This window comes from Coccinella septempunctata, chromosome 3 (genome assembly GCF_907165205.1).
Source record: "Coccinella septempunctata chromosome 3, icCocSept1.1, whole genome shotgun sequence".
Taxonomy (NCBI): domain Eukaryota; kingdom Metazoa; phylum Arthropoda; class Insecta; order Coleoptera; family Coccinellidae; genus Coccinella; species Coccinella septempunctata.
Genome location: NC_058191.1, coordinates 4,137,840 through 4,151,592, shown reverse-complemented (window position 1 = coordinate 4,151,592; position 13,753 = coordinate 4,137,840). Strand labels below are relative to the sequence as shown.

General features: G+C 33.4%; 1 protein-coding gene and 1 long non-coding RNA gene across 3 annotated transcripts; both read left to right on the top strand.

The window, feature by feature from the left end:
• The first annotated feature begins 2,939 nt into the window (after nucleotides 1-2,939).
• Nucleotides 2,940-7,224, top strand: LOC123310119 (myrosinase-binding protein 2-like). Of its 2 annotated transcripts, XM_044893512.1 has the most exons (3): nucleotides 2,940-3,222; nucleotides 6,302-6,842; nucleotides 7,013-7,224. In XM_044893512.1, exons 1-3 carry the CDS (start codon nucleotides 3,202-3,204, stop codon nucleotides 7,021-7,023), a joined length of 573 nt encoding a protein of 190 aa, XP_044749447.1. In that variant the 5' UTR covers nucleotides 2,940-3,201; the 3' UTR covers nucleotides 7,024-7,224. The 2 variants fall into 2 exon arrangements, with proteins under 2 accessions (XP_044749447.1, XP_044749446.1); XM_044893511.1 differs by having other exon boundaries at nucleotides 2,944-3,222; nucleotides 6,302-7,224.
• Nucleotides 7,225-11,473: 4,249 nt separating this feature from the next.
• On the top strand, nucleotides 11,474-13,198 carry LOC123309396. The gene is made up of 3 exons (XR_006537259.1): nucleotides 11,474-11,767; nucleotides 11,827-11,943; nucleotides 12,034-13,198. It is a non-coding gene; the product is annotated as an uncharacterized LOC123309396 (long non-coding RNA).
• Nucleotides 13,199-13,753: the final 555 nt, after the last annotated feature.

The window sequence follows — 13,753 nt, the reverse complement described above, 5'->3', positions numbered from 1 at the left end:
TCAATGTCAAAATATTTCATTACTCAATTTATTCTCCTCTCAATTGGATACATTTATTACAGCGAACCTGCAACGTTTCTAGACCTTCCAAAAAAAAAATGTTTCTTTTTGCTCTGCAAACCAGACCTCCACTTTTATTACCTCCTGGTTGGAAGAAAATTTACGACTTTTTAACCTTTTTTTCAGTTCACGAAAGAGATGATAGTCGAATGGAGCGAAATCTGATGAATACGGGGGGTGTTCTAGTAATTCAAATTTTTTGCATGACAACATGAGATTTGTGTACAGGGGCGTTGTCCTGTAAAAACAAAACACCTTTGGATAGCTTTCCTCGTCTTTTCTCTTTATTTTTTTCCCGTAGAGTTGTCAGTAATGTCGAATAGTAACCTCCAGTTATTGTTCTACCCTTATCCAAAAAATCAGTCATGATTACTCCAGGGCAATCCCAAAAAACTGAAGCAAGAACTTTTCCAGCATTTTTGGACACGAAACTTTTTAGGTTTTGGAGAACCAGAGTGTCGCCATTCCATCGATTGTTGCTTTATTTCTGGATCGTAGAAATGTGGCCAAGTCTCATCCATAGTAACAATTCAGTCTACATCGTTTTCAAATCGAGCACAGATCGAACGCGATGCTTCTACACTGCTTGCACGCTTTTGGTCAACATTCAAACTTTTGGGGATCCATTTTGCAGCAATTTTTCTCCAAATTGACGTGAACTATATGATGAAGCCTTCATATGAAATATTCAGTGCCGTTTTAGCCACTTCGACGGTCTGATTTAATCATGTCATGAATTGCATCGATCATCATCTTCAATGGAAAATTTACCTTTTTTGAAGCTTGCTGTCCAATTTTTCACCGTCGCATACGAAGGACATTGATCACCAAGGGTTTAAGCATATCTTCATAAATCTGCTTACCTCTTAACCCTTTTAAATGATGGCTCGATACTCCAATTTTTCGATTTTCACAATTTCGGTGGACATCTTCTTTCTTTTAATTTGTTGCGTAACTCTGGTTTACTTTTTTGACCTCAAACTTCACACTGACACTTCTAATGAGTTATTGTCCGTTGCTATGGTAACGAAATATTTGTTTTATGCAATATACATATACAATACATATCAATAAATTTATTATGATAATATTATTTTGTATATTATTTATGATACCTTTATGTTTTTTAAATTACCGTTGAATATTGAACCATTACAAATTAAATTTTTTTCCTAAAACAATTCCAGGCTTTTATTTGAATGCGTGTATCTTCAAAAGAAATCAGCATATCAAGGTGAAAAAAACTGAATATAATAGAAAATTTCATTAGAAAAACTGATGCGCCTCGAGTCCATATTATAAAAGCAGAGCAATAATTTCAAGATATCCCAATTTATAATCACTGTTCTGTGATCCAGTTTAGCACTAGTTTTTCCAATAGAAAACGCTATGAAACTCAGCTTGAACTTGAACTGTACAACTGAACCTACGTAGTTACGAAAAGTAAGACGTTTCATAACGTCAATCAGTTCAAAAAGTGTCACTTAATATGTCAAAATTTCAAAAATGGACTTTTCAACATTTTTTAAACGTCATCTTCGAAAAATTGCAGTGTCTTTCGAGTCAACATTATATCTAGTTGAAATCACCACAACCATGAGAGTTGTCGGAAAAAATGGCCTACGTCAAAAAGATACGCAGATAAATAAATAATGATAGGTAGGGTATATCGTATTTCGAAGTAATTTTATGCATGAAAATATGATTTTCTAGAATGGTCAAATATTACTTAGTGAATTGATGTGGCCGATACTTGATGAATATCCATAATTAATATAAAAATTGAATATAGGTACAGGGTGAGTCTTTGACTCGTACAAATATTTCATCATCAAATTCTTGAGGTAAAAATAAACACTTCTTCCCCATTAAATTTTTTCCAATTCGGCCCTGATTGAAAGATATAGCCATTTTAAGTTTTCATAATGAGCTGTGCCACCCCTGGAAAAACTAAATTACCTTCAGAATAACTAGATAAATCTGTGACACTACACATCTGTGGATCTTTTAAATGGAGTTGCATTCAGCCAAAGTACCCAATTTTTCAAATTTCACAGACTCTTTTTGATTTTTGAACATCAAATAACTCGAAAACGGCGAATTTTACGAGAAATTACAATGAATATTCTTATTTTACAGAACGTTGAAATATTCATCAGAAAGCGTCCAACTTAGTTTCAAGAGTTGGGTTCTTTGATTTTTTGGTATTTTTATGGTACGTAATGATCATAATGAGAAAACTGGAAGACGTGGAAGTTATCTTGTGTTCGAAAAAGATTCATCAAATAAATAGAAAACTATATTTCGAAATTCATTTCATTCGATGAAATCGTTTTTGAGATAGAATTAAAAATAACATTTTTTAATGGTTTTTCAACATGCTGCATCTTTCAAAGCGAACCGATTCCGAAAAAGTGGTTGAGAAAAAAGTGTTTCTTTTGACCTCAAGAATCTACTGTTAAAATATTTGTACGAGTCAAAGACTCACCCTGTATAACATGATTTTCATTAACATGAGTTTTCAAAGCACATTTGTTTCACTATTACAGTAGCATCTTTAGATGGACGAAGGTAAACTCTTTATTTATTCATTTGAGGATATTTCTGATCATTAGTCCAAGTGGCAGACAAAAACAAATGATTTAGAACACTTTTTTATAAAATTTCTGAAGCACTGCCATTTCAGCAAACAGCAGACCATTTTTCTGCGTACCGTTTGTCTTTTATGAAAGAATAAATATAAACCATACAATTTTTGTAGGAGTTTTTCTCGTGCTCCATTCAAAAAGCTCATTTTTAGAAATAATGAACAGAAACAATAATATATTTGATATATTGACAGATCGCAAGATAGGTACCTACCTACGTGAGAAGGTACCCACTCAACTCAGTAGACAAAGTACACACACGCTGTTTGCGGAGAATGGACAAAGAAAAAACCATGAGTAATAGTCGAGAAGTCGAGCGTTTCTACTTCCTAGTGGATTTAATGAAAGTGAAATGCAGACGCGTTCATTCGCGATTTTGAAGGGTGTTCCGGAAAGGAACGGAAACCATTTCATTACTTTCCGCTCTTCCCAATATAAGAGAGACTATCTTTGTCAACTGCCTCAGTTCAGCTCCTGCCATCATTGTTGATGAATGATGCTGTCTTTAATCACAGTGAGTAATAACATGAATTCGCCGAAAATTACCATCAAAATTACATGTCGGCTCCGTCTTGATTTTTTTTTGCTGATTGTGTTCGTGAGAGTTGAGCGTGTCCAATTATTCTTGCGGGATATTTATTATTATTATTCATTTTGATGTGTAGAGTAATGTAAGTCCATTCGAACAGGGTGTAAATCAATTGTTCCAAAAAAATTAAATTGGTGCACGATTCCTTGTAACAAAATAAGTGTAGGTTTTTCATATAAACAAATTTTTTTTCAGCATTCTCTGCTTAGATACAAATCCCTATAGATGGCATCTCAAAAACAATTTCTAATTTTTAAAATAATTGAGTAAATATTCTATGGGAAATGAGTATGTTTCCTTATAATGTCAGCATGATATCCGCCTACTAGGTAAATTTTAGGGGTGACTTTTTCTACCCCTTCCAACTATAGGGGAACAGCACCAAGTCTTCTCGCTCCCATAGAATGTCTGCACAATTTAATTTCTGCCATTTTTCTGGTTTCCAAGGAGAAAAATTTAAAATCGTTCAGGTGCCAACATCTTCTGGAAGCTGTATCTCAGAAGATGTTAAAAAAATATATGTGGGTTTTTGTTCTTCCAACAAAAAGGTTACTTGTGAGTCACATACTAGATATTTTCCATTCCCAGAAGATTCGTTCCTTTTTTAATAAGCAACTATTGCTTTTACGGACATAACACATCGCTCAAAAATGATTTGCAATTAATTGTTCCTTTCAAAATATATTTTTGAATAGCGAAATTTTGTTTAGTATATATAGCAGTTCTAGTAAAAATGGAATAGGGATTGTATGTTCAACCTCTTGAAACATCACAAGAAAATTGAAAAAATATTCATACGTAGCCCGTTTATTGGCAGAACATGCCCACAAAAATTCCATTGAAGACCCTCTCTTTTTTTTGACAAGGAACCACCCTCTAAAAACTTTCGCACTTATTTATTAACACCCTGTATAATGAATGGAAGTGGCATCCCAAAAAACTCAAAACAATCTGAATTATTTTCATTGATTTCATATAATAAAAACGATCACCAAAGTGATGTTCAATATTTCATTCCAAGAATTTGGTCACCCTGTATAGCGATTTTCACATTTCCTCAGATATCTGTTGGTATTGAATTCTTTTTTCTTGATATAGGTTATAATTTATTTTCTCAGGTCTATATTCAACATGGTATTTATCTCATAACGAAATGGATCTTGAAACTCAATGAATTTTAGCAATCGAATGTACCCAGTACAGGGTGGGCAAAATTGGTGATACCTGAAAGACAACTTTTTGGTAGAGGAAAATGCATGGCACATTACGGTCATTTTTTTTCGAGAAACTAATAATGTCATCAACTGCATCACTCACTTATCTTCTTTTGTTTTAGAGTTTTATGTCAAAATTAAAATTTCAACTTTGGTCATTATCTCTGTTTCTGTTTGAGCTTGGATGTTGAAATGAAAAAATTATACAGAAACTTTTTTGATAGCAATACAGTGGCGTACTATGAATATTTTCTAACAGGTATATTTGACAGAGATGTATTTTTTCTTTTAAAAATAGTAGTTTAAAATTACTTAGAAAGACTGAGGGCGATGTATGATATATTTCTGAAACGGTAAAAAAATGGCGATTCTTTTAAGTAATTTTAAACTACTATTTTCTCACCAAAAAACACAACTTTATGTTATAGCTCAGCAAATAAACCTGTAGGAAAAAATCATCGTACGCCACTGAATTGCTACCAAAAAAGTTTCTCCATAATGTCTTCATTTCAACATCCTAGCACAAACAGAAACGCAGATAATGACCAAAGTTGAAATCGCCCAAATTTTAATTTTGGCCTATAACTCAAAAACAAAAGAAGGCGAATGCAGTTGATGGCATTATAAGTTTCTCGAAAAAAGACGACATGAATGGTACATTCATTTTTCTCTATTTCGTTGGGTTAAAAAGTTGCAGTTCAAGTATCACCAATTTTGCCCACCCTATACACTGTACAGTGTACAGAATCTATTGCTCTGATTGATAGACTTTAAGGTCGCAGTGACATGTAACTCACTTATCAATAAACTAAACGTTATAAAGAAGATCATTCAAGACAAGACTTTACCTAATGAATAAGTGATTCGAAGTGCTAACCTTACCTAACCTAACCTAATGAATAAGTGATTGGAAGTGCTGATTAGACTTCCACGAACTAGTCGAGTTAGTGGATAAGAAATGAATTATTTACATTTATTGTACGGCACCGCCAAAATATAAGCAATTAATTCTCAATAAAATATGACATAGCACCAGCCATCAAGTAAAATAAAAATAAAATGGACGGCTATCAAAGTATATTGGAAGTGGTCTTCCATTTGAAAACATTTCTCAGCCCTATTATTAATATTACATATTTATTGTTTTCCTTATCAACCTAGAATCATTCCTAATTCTATCACACAAAGTTTGGATTTTTGTATATCAGGAATTCTCATTTCCTCATTGTAAATATTGCTCATGATATATAGACCCATATGAAAAAATCGAGTCAGGGGATCGAGCCAAGTCACTGGACCCCCTCTGTAGTTTCACCAATTTCCAAACTTTGTATTCAGGAAATTTCAAGCTGCTACTAAAAATTTGCTCCATCGTACTGCAATCACATACCAACCTACTCTGCCTGACAACATTTCCGACGGGTTCAAATAAACAGTATGTATATACATACGGAGAATATAATTATAATGAGAAAAAGCCTAATCTCACTAGGTAACTGCTTTGACTAACCGCTGTGGAGATTGTTGAACGGAGAGTAAGAAAAGTACCTTCAATATAATTTTGTTATACTTGCTGTTATATTCACCATGAAAATCTATGATTTATCTTTCGAATTATTTAGCTCATCTACGGAAGTCTTAATGAAAACATAGTTCGACGTTATTTGAGCATTTCAGTTAATTCGAATTTTCAGATGACTCACCGTATTATGAATATTCAAATGAAGAAATGAAAAATTCAAAAGACATATAAAAGAAAAAAAGTCACTGATTCTTATTTTTATTTTCAGGTCACCCTTTTAGCTTCATCATGTTCGAAGGTATATTCGGAGTACCAACATGGATATGGACAACAACAACAGCTTCACTCAGTGCCAGAATTTGAATCCTACGGAAAGATAGTATATCCGCATTTCGATATCATAGAACTTGGGTCCTATCAAGAAGGACACATTCCTCCAAAGACTGTTCATATCACGAAAAAAATAGTTATAACAGAACCGAAGCCATATCCTGTAAAAGTGCCACACCCTGTACCATATCCGGTACCTCAGAAAGTACCATATCCAGTTGTTCATACAGAGCTTCTCAAAGTCCCACATCCAGTCCCTTATCCCGTGACCAAGACCGTGCAAGTACCAGTTGAAGTACCCAAACCATACCCTGTACCAGAGCATGAATTTAAAGGATCAGAAGGAGGTGATTCCGGATACGGTGGAAACCAAAATGGAGGAGACCAAGGCAGTTATGCCCAATTCGATCACAATTCAGGTGGAGGAGACCAAGGCAGTTATGCCCAATTTGATCACAACTCAGTTGGTGGAGACCAAGGTAATTATGCCCAATTCGATCACAGTTCAGGCGGTGGACAAGACTTTGGAAACCAAGACTCTTATAACCAGGCCCCAATCACTTATGGTGTGCCTCATCAAGAGCCGGGACAACCCTTAGGTCTTGCAGAATACCAAAGTCAAAATCGAAATTATCAGGTTAATTACCAGGTGAACCATGATGGAGATTTCTCGGGACATCAAGAAGAAGCCCAGCACGATCAGTCTTCTAATTATGCAGCGTTGTTAGTTCCAGTACAAGGTCAAAACAGTGAAGAGCAAAACCTGCATCAAGAACAAGGGAAGACTGATAGTTAATAATTTAGTTATTCGAATATTGTTGTTTGTATATAATTTTGTTGAATAAAAAATAATAAGAGTTATATATTATGTTTCTTGGGTAAAGGAGATAGGTATTCAACCAAAAATGCTCGATTATGCGAAAGGGTTGCAAATACTTTATTATAATATGGCAATGGTAATTGGTAAAACTAAGTTCCTGAACAAAGAAAAGAATTTCAGAATGGAACGATAATGCCATCGATAAATTACCAAATAGACAAGTTGAATAGTCCTACTGATAACTGTATGTTCCACTGAGTCAGAATGATCCGTCGTTTTTCTGAAAATAATGTTGTTTTTTGATTGGTCGATCAACGATTCGACAGTCACTCGATTTCCACTGAAACTTTTGCATTTCTGAATATGTGGAGGAAGTAGCAATTGGGAGTCATTGAATGGACGTATATGAATCATAATTCGTTTGCGAGAATGATTCTCTGAATGCTAATGACTGAATTATCGATTGGAAACAAATTGACGTTCATTCATCGATCAAACGTTGATTCCCCGATCAAGACTCATTTGGTATTTCTATGATCAATCTTTGTGAAACCGAGGGCTATATACTTCATTCAAATTTATTTTAGCAGTCGGTTGGCCATGAAATAATTTTCTCAAGTTTTTGTAAAGAACGAAGTTAGGTTGGCACTCATGAAATGTCGTTAATGTCATAACGCCGTTGCCACAACTAATATCAATTTTTATTACGAAAATTCGAAAATGTGATTGAAAAAAGAGACAGGGTTTCAGGAAGTGCTATTAAGAATTCAGGTCCGCTCATTCAAATAGTTATACCCTGATATTCTAAAATCCACAAAACGTCAGACGGTAACGAACATATTCAATGTCAGAGAATTTATATAATGTTTCATCTGAATCTAAACGACTTATATTTCAGCTGAATATTTCCACAATCAGAAAGATTGTGAATGAAGAGGATGACAAAGAATTTCCTTCTATTGGGAGACCCAAAAAAGTGGTGGCATTTTTTATTTGAGTGAAGTAATGCGAAAAATTTACTATAGGATTTTCGATAAATATCATCGGAGAATAAGTTCCCTAAAATGGATTTTTCTATTTTTCATTTGACTTGTCCTATACAATGTAAATGTCTTAAGGTACTAATAAATACCTAATTATTATTATTACATCAATGTATTTTTTTTTTTGAAATGATTTATTGAATAAAATATACAAGTACAAAAAAAAAATTTACATTCACAATCCTCTAAACAGTACCCTAAACTGGTTTCGAGGATAGTAGATACAGAATTCCATTGAAATTAACCAGTGTCTTTGTTAAATAAAATAAATAAAATCTTATTTCGTACATACACACCTGATGTTTGAGGAATCGCAGTTCCACATCAAGACAAATTTCAAAAAATGCCAACTTAACATTCTATTGAAAAAGCGGACAAAATCACATTACACCAACTCTAAGTATTCTCTTATTTGATCAGAAAATTTACCAATTGAACTGACAGATTTTATGGGAGTAGGTAATTTATTGAATATTTTTGAAGCTTGTGCTATTGGGTTATTCAGCCCTTTTTGACTTTTTACTCTTGTCTGATATAAGTTTTGATGTGTTCTTGTTTCATAACTATGAATATCTTTCGTAAATTTATACTCTGTATTGCACTTTTGTATTTTATTTATGATCTTAAAAATTAATTTACATTGTTCTAATTCTAATATTTTTTTCAAATTTGGTATTTGCAAATCAGAGTAAAGTTGTGTAGTATTTGTTAATCGATCATAATTAAACAACACTTTAATAAATTTATTTTGTAACGTTTGTATTTTTTTGAAGTATGTTTTTCCACAAGTTCCCCAAATCGGTATTAAGTATCTTATATGTGACATAAAAAACGCATTGTAGACCTGATATTTACTTTTTTTTGATAAATAAGATCGAACCTTATATAAAGCCGAAACCATCGGTATTATTTTCTCGATTATGGAGTCAACGTGGCTCTTCCAGCTCAAATGTGTATCCAACATCAGACCCAAGTACCTCGCCTCACAAACTTCTTGAAGTTCAATATTATTTATGCTTAACTTTAGACTCGTAACTTTTTTGTTCTTTTGCTTGAATACCATATACTTAGTTTTATTTATATTAATTTTCAATTTATTGTTCCAAAGCCAATGTAAATACCGTTGTAGATCTTCATTAATTTGTTCATTCAATTCTTCTATGTTATTACCTGTATATATCAAGACAGTGTCGTCTGCAAAAGCGAAATACCTGGCCCGGATGTTTGACTTGCTCAAGTTAAGCACGTATAATGAATAAAGAAGGGGACCCAAAACCGACCCTTGGGGAATACCAAACGAATTGGAAGTCCAGTCACTTTTGCTATCATCTATACACACATATTGACGGCGATCGGTTAAATACGACTTAATCAACTTATGTATTTTTCCTCTGAATCCCATTCGTTGGAGCTTATGAAGAAGATTATCATCTATTAAGATGAATAGCCACAAATACGCGCCAGTTGTCCTGTTAATTGTTTATTCATGTGAAATTTTTGTTCAACGGTGAAGTTTTGCATCTTAACTTGAAACTGCTTTTAATTCCTTTTACTTATATATTGAAGCAAGATGATTTTTGTTGAAGAATTTAACATTTTGTAATTATCTGTTAATTCCTTCGGGAGATACCCATTCCCAACAACTGCATCATATGCATTTCATCTTCGGGTTAATATTTTTGAAATCTACAACTGATGTAAGCCAAAGAAGATAACGAACATTAACTCTCCTCAAGCTAGTGCATATTATGATATTATACTGATCTCTTGTATTTTCCATGCATATAACTGGATTTGGTATGCCTTCAAACATTTTGTATAAACTTCAATTATGTTCGTCACATATTTTCCGAAGAGATTCGACATTGTGATAAAATACGTAATAACAGAAACTTTTACGTAGAACGGGCAACATAGCGTTGATTTAAAACCCAAAAATGTTTTGACAAGCTTCATAACCCCACATTTTCGTACTATACAGAGTGAAATGTGTCAAATTTCCATGGCCAACCGACTGCTAAAATAAAATTGAATGAAGTATAGGTACTCAAATTGTTTTCCGATTATGGAAGCCTGATTCGTAATAGCTAAGGCAAATTAGGGTTCCTGAAAATTGCTTACATACAGATTTATATATCAAATTCTCTTCCAGAATATCGAATTCTTCGTTACCTAAAACCTACTGGTCTTGGACAATATTTTCATATGGCTGAGCAACAGGTCCAGATGAAATTGCTCAGTGGGTTCTGGGTCTGGAGAAAGGTCAGTGGTCACTCGATTGAGACCATTTCCGATTCTATACCAGTCCCAGTTTTTTGGAGCTGATATTTTGGACCATATCTGCACCTGTAGAGAATCATTAATGGTTAATGAATTGTCGTATGAGCTACTTAGGTATATCATACTCATGTAACATATGCATATGATATGATATACTTCAATATTGAATCTAGAATGGAATGAAGATAATAATTGATACACAATCCGGAAACAATATCAGGAAACAGGACTGAAAAATTAAAGAAACTATGGTTTCATGACAACCGTAGCGACGTTTCGCAAGATGTCTCTTGCTTCCTCAGGCCTACAATTTATTCGAGACATAGTTGCAACGTATAGTACATCAACAATTTCTTACCAAAGATGTCTAAGAAAACCAATTCATCAATTGATGCAATAAAATACAAAAAATGGGTTACCATAAAGATATTCTTGCCAATCGCAAAAAAAGGAAAAGGGCAAAATTAGCATCTAGTCACATTCAATGATATGGAAAAAACTGAGCACGACTCAGCAACATACGGTGACACAGAAGAACCGACAGAACACAAAACAACAACAACAACAACTTTACATCCAATATCAAAACAATTCTTCACAATTACATATTACAGTCTATTTTTAATAAATAGCGTTAATAAATATCGCATAAGTGAAACAAATATCCTCAATCTATTATCATTATTATTATTTTTTTTTTGATTTTATATTATTTTGATATATTCTATATTATTATTATTTATTTATTTATTTTTTCTTTAATTATATAATTTATTCTATAAATAATCTTTTACTATATCATAATAATGATAATACATTGAGGATATTTGTTTCACTTATGCGATATTTGTTAACGATATTTATTGAAAATAGACTCTAATATGTAATTGTTTTGATATTGGATGTAAAGTTGTTGTTGTTGTTCATTTTTTAGTCCCGTTTCCTGATATTGTTTCCGGATTGTTTAATATGGAGGACGCTAATGCCAGTAGTTTTATAATTGATAAACTTTGTAACATTCAAATGTTACAATGTTCCTTTGATTTCGATGCGCCAGCGCCAGTCGCGCGCAATCTCTAAAAATTCATATGTTAAGAAAATTCTGCGTGGAAAATTCCAGAAAGAGGTTTGATCTTGAGGAACTCATGTGCTTCCTTTGTCATTCAGATTTGTACCTTTTTAATTTTATCTATATCTCATTTCGCAATTACTATCTACATCCTGGAATTGAGGGTGTTAATATTCGTTCTTCAGTTAATACGTAAGTGCAACAACAGAAGATTTCACGTCCTTTCTCTAATTCAATACATTGTATTTTAGATAAGAGTATATCTATAGTGTATCTGCTCCATTTTTATTCACCGATTTGGATGTTCCGAACTGTACAAATACTGTATCAGGAATTCAAGAATTTTATTAGCTTTCCTCCTACAAGGGGTAAGTCCTATTAACATGTTCCTCCAAAATTTAATTAGGTTAAAGAATTGATGAACTAATATTACTTATATATTATTATAATTATGTTAGGGACTGAGGGAGCTCTCATAAAGACTTTCCTCTCAAGATTTGAAATTGAAGAACATTTTGAAAAGGAGATTTGTGTGCTGTTCTTTTCCATTTCTCAAGGCAGGATCCACCGCCTACCAAGAGGTGCTTGGAATTCAAAATCGACCAGAAAAAAGGTCAGATCTGTCCATTTTGAGCAATTTGTAGAATTACTTTGTAAATAATTAGAAATAAGTATTTTAAGATTAGATTCAACAAGGTACCTTGGGATTTTTGGGAATTTTGGTTCAATAGATATTATTGAAATTTCATATTTTCTTTATCGTTTAATTTTCCTAACATATGATATATTCATATAATACACTTTCCAGATTTTGTGTAATTTTCAACATCATTGCATTAAATTGTGGAATAGAAATCTGGTGGCGCCCAATAATTTAATTTTAATTTCATTTAAAACTAAACACCCTCCTTATCCGCGACCTAGCCCTCCAAAGACTACAACAGCTGCCAATTGCATTATTTTGCCCAGTTCAGTTATTATATATAAATTTCTTAATAACAAAAATAAATAAAAAGGCGGTGGCACAGTTTTGAATTCATACGATGATTGTCTTTGATTTTGTTGCAACTAGTTTTTTCTATTTTTTCGATACTAGTTAAAAATATGGGTAGTGTGTGACAACTCAAATTATCACCCTACCTTCCAATCTTAGTCTTCTTCTTCCTCCTCGGTTTTCCTCAATATTTTTTCATTGCGTTTCTGGACTACCACATGATTGAGAGAGAGAAAAAGTTTATTTTAATGGCCATCGACCTGAGGTCTTTCAGCCCAGACATGATTGATCAGTCTGTTCAGATGATTGATGATTGATGATGATTGATCAGTCCACGGGCGTAGCCGGGGGGGGGTTTGGGGGTTCAAACCCCCTCCGAAATAATATAGGTACATAATATCAGTTTCAAAAAGTCTTAATTTTTATGTCCCAATCAGAAAATTTATGTCACAATCAGAAAAATTTCTTGTCAACCCCCCCCCGCCGAAATTCAACCTTGGCTACGCCTATGGATCAGTCTGTATTCTTCAGAATTTTCGTCAATTTCATAGTCTTCACTCAAGAACAAGTTCCTGAAGCGGTCGTCGTTCAATACATTCGACTTTGAATTGATAAGTTTCAGAGCCAATTTCTGATTAACCTTAGGAAGATTCGGCAATTGTATTCTAGCCTTTCTAGAGTTTTCAATCGTTTGTTTTATTCTGTTTTGTCTATACTCCTTAAAGGCGAGCGGTTGAGCTGCTGATTTTATTTTATTATAAAATCGGGCGTCCATAAAGTATCTGATAAAAATTAAGTTTTGAATTCATACGATGATTGTCTTTGATTTTGTTGCAACTAGTTTTTTCTATTTTTTTCGATACTACCACATGATTGGAGAGAGAGAAAAAGTTTATTTAAATGGCCATCGACCTGAGGTCCTTCAGCCCAGACATGATCATGTCTGGGCTGAAGTGACGAAAATTCTGAAGAATACAGACTGATCAATCATCATCAATTATCTGAAGAATACAGACTGATCAATCAATTGATCAGTCTGTATTCTTCAGAATTTTCGTCAATTTCAAAGTCTTCATTCAAGAACAAGTTCCTGAAGCGATCGTTGTTCAATACATTTGACTTTGAATTCATAAGTTTCAGAGCCAATTTCTGATTAACCTTAGGAAGATTCGGCAATTGTATTC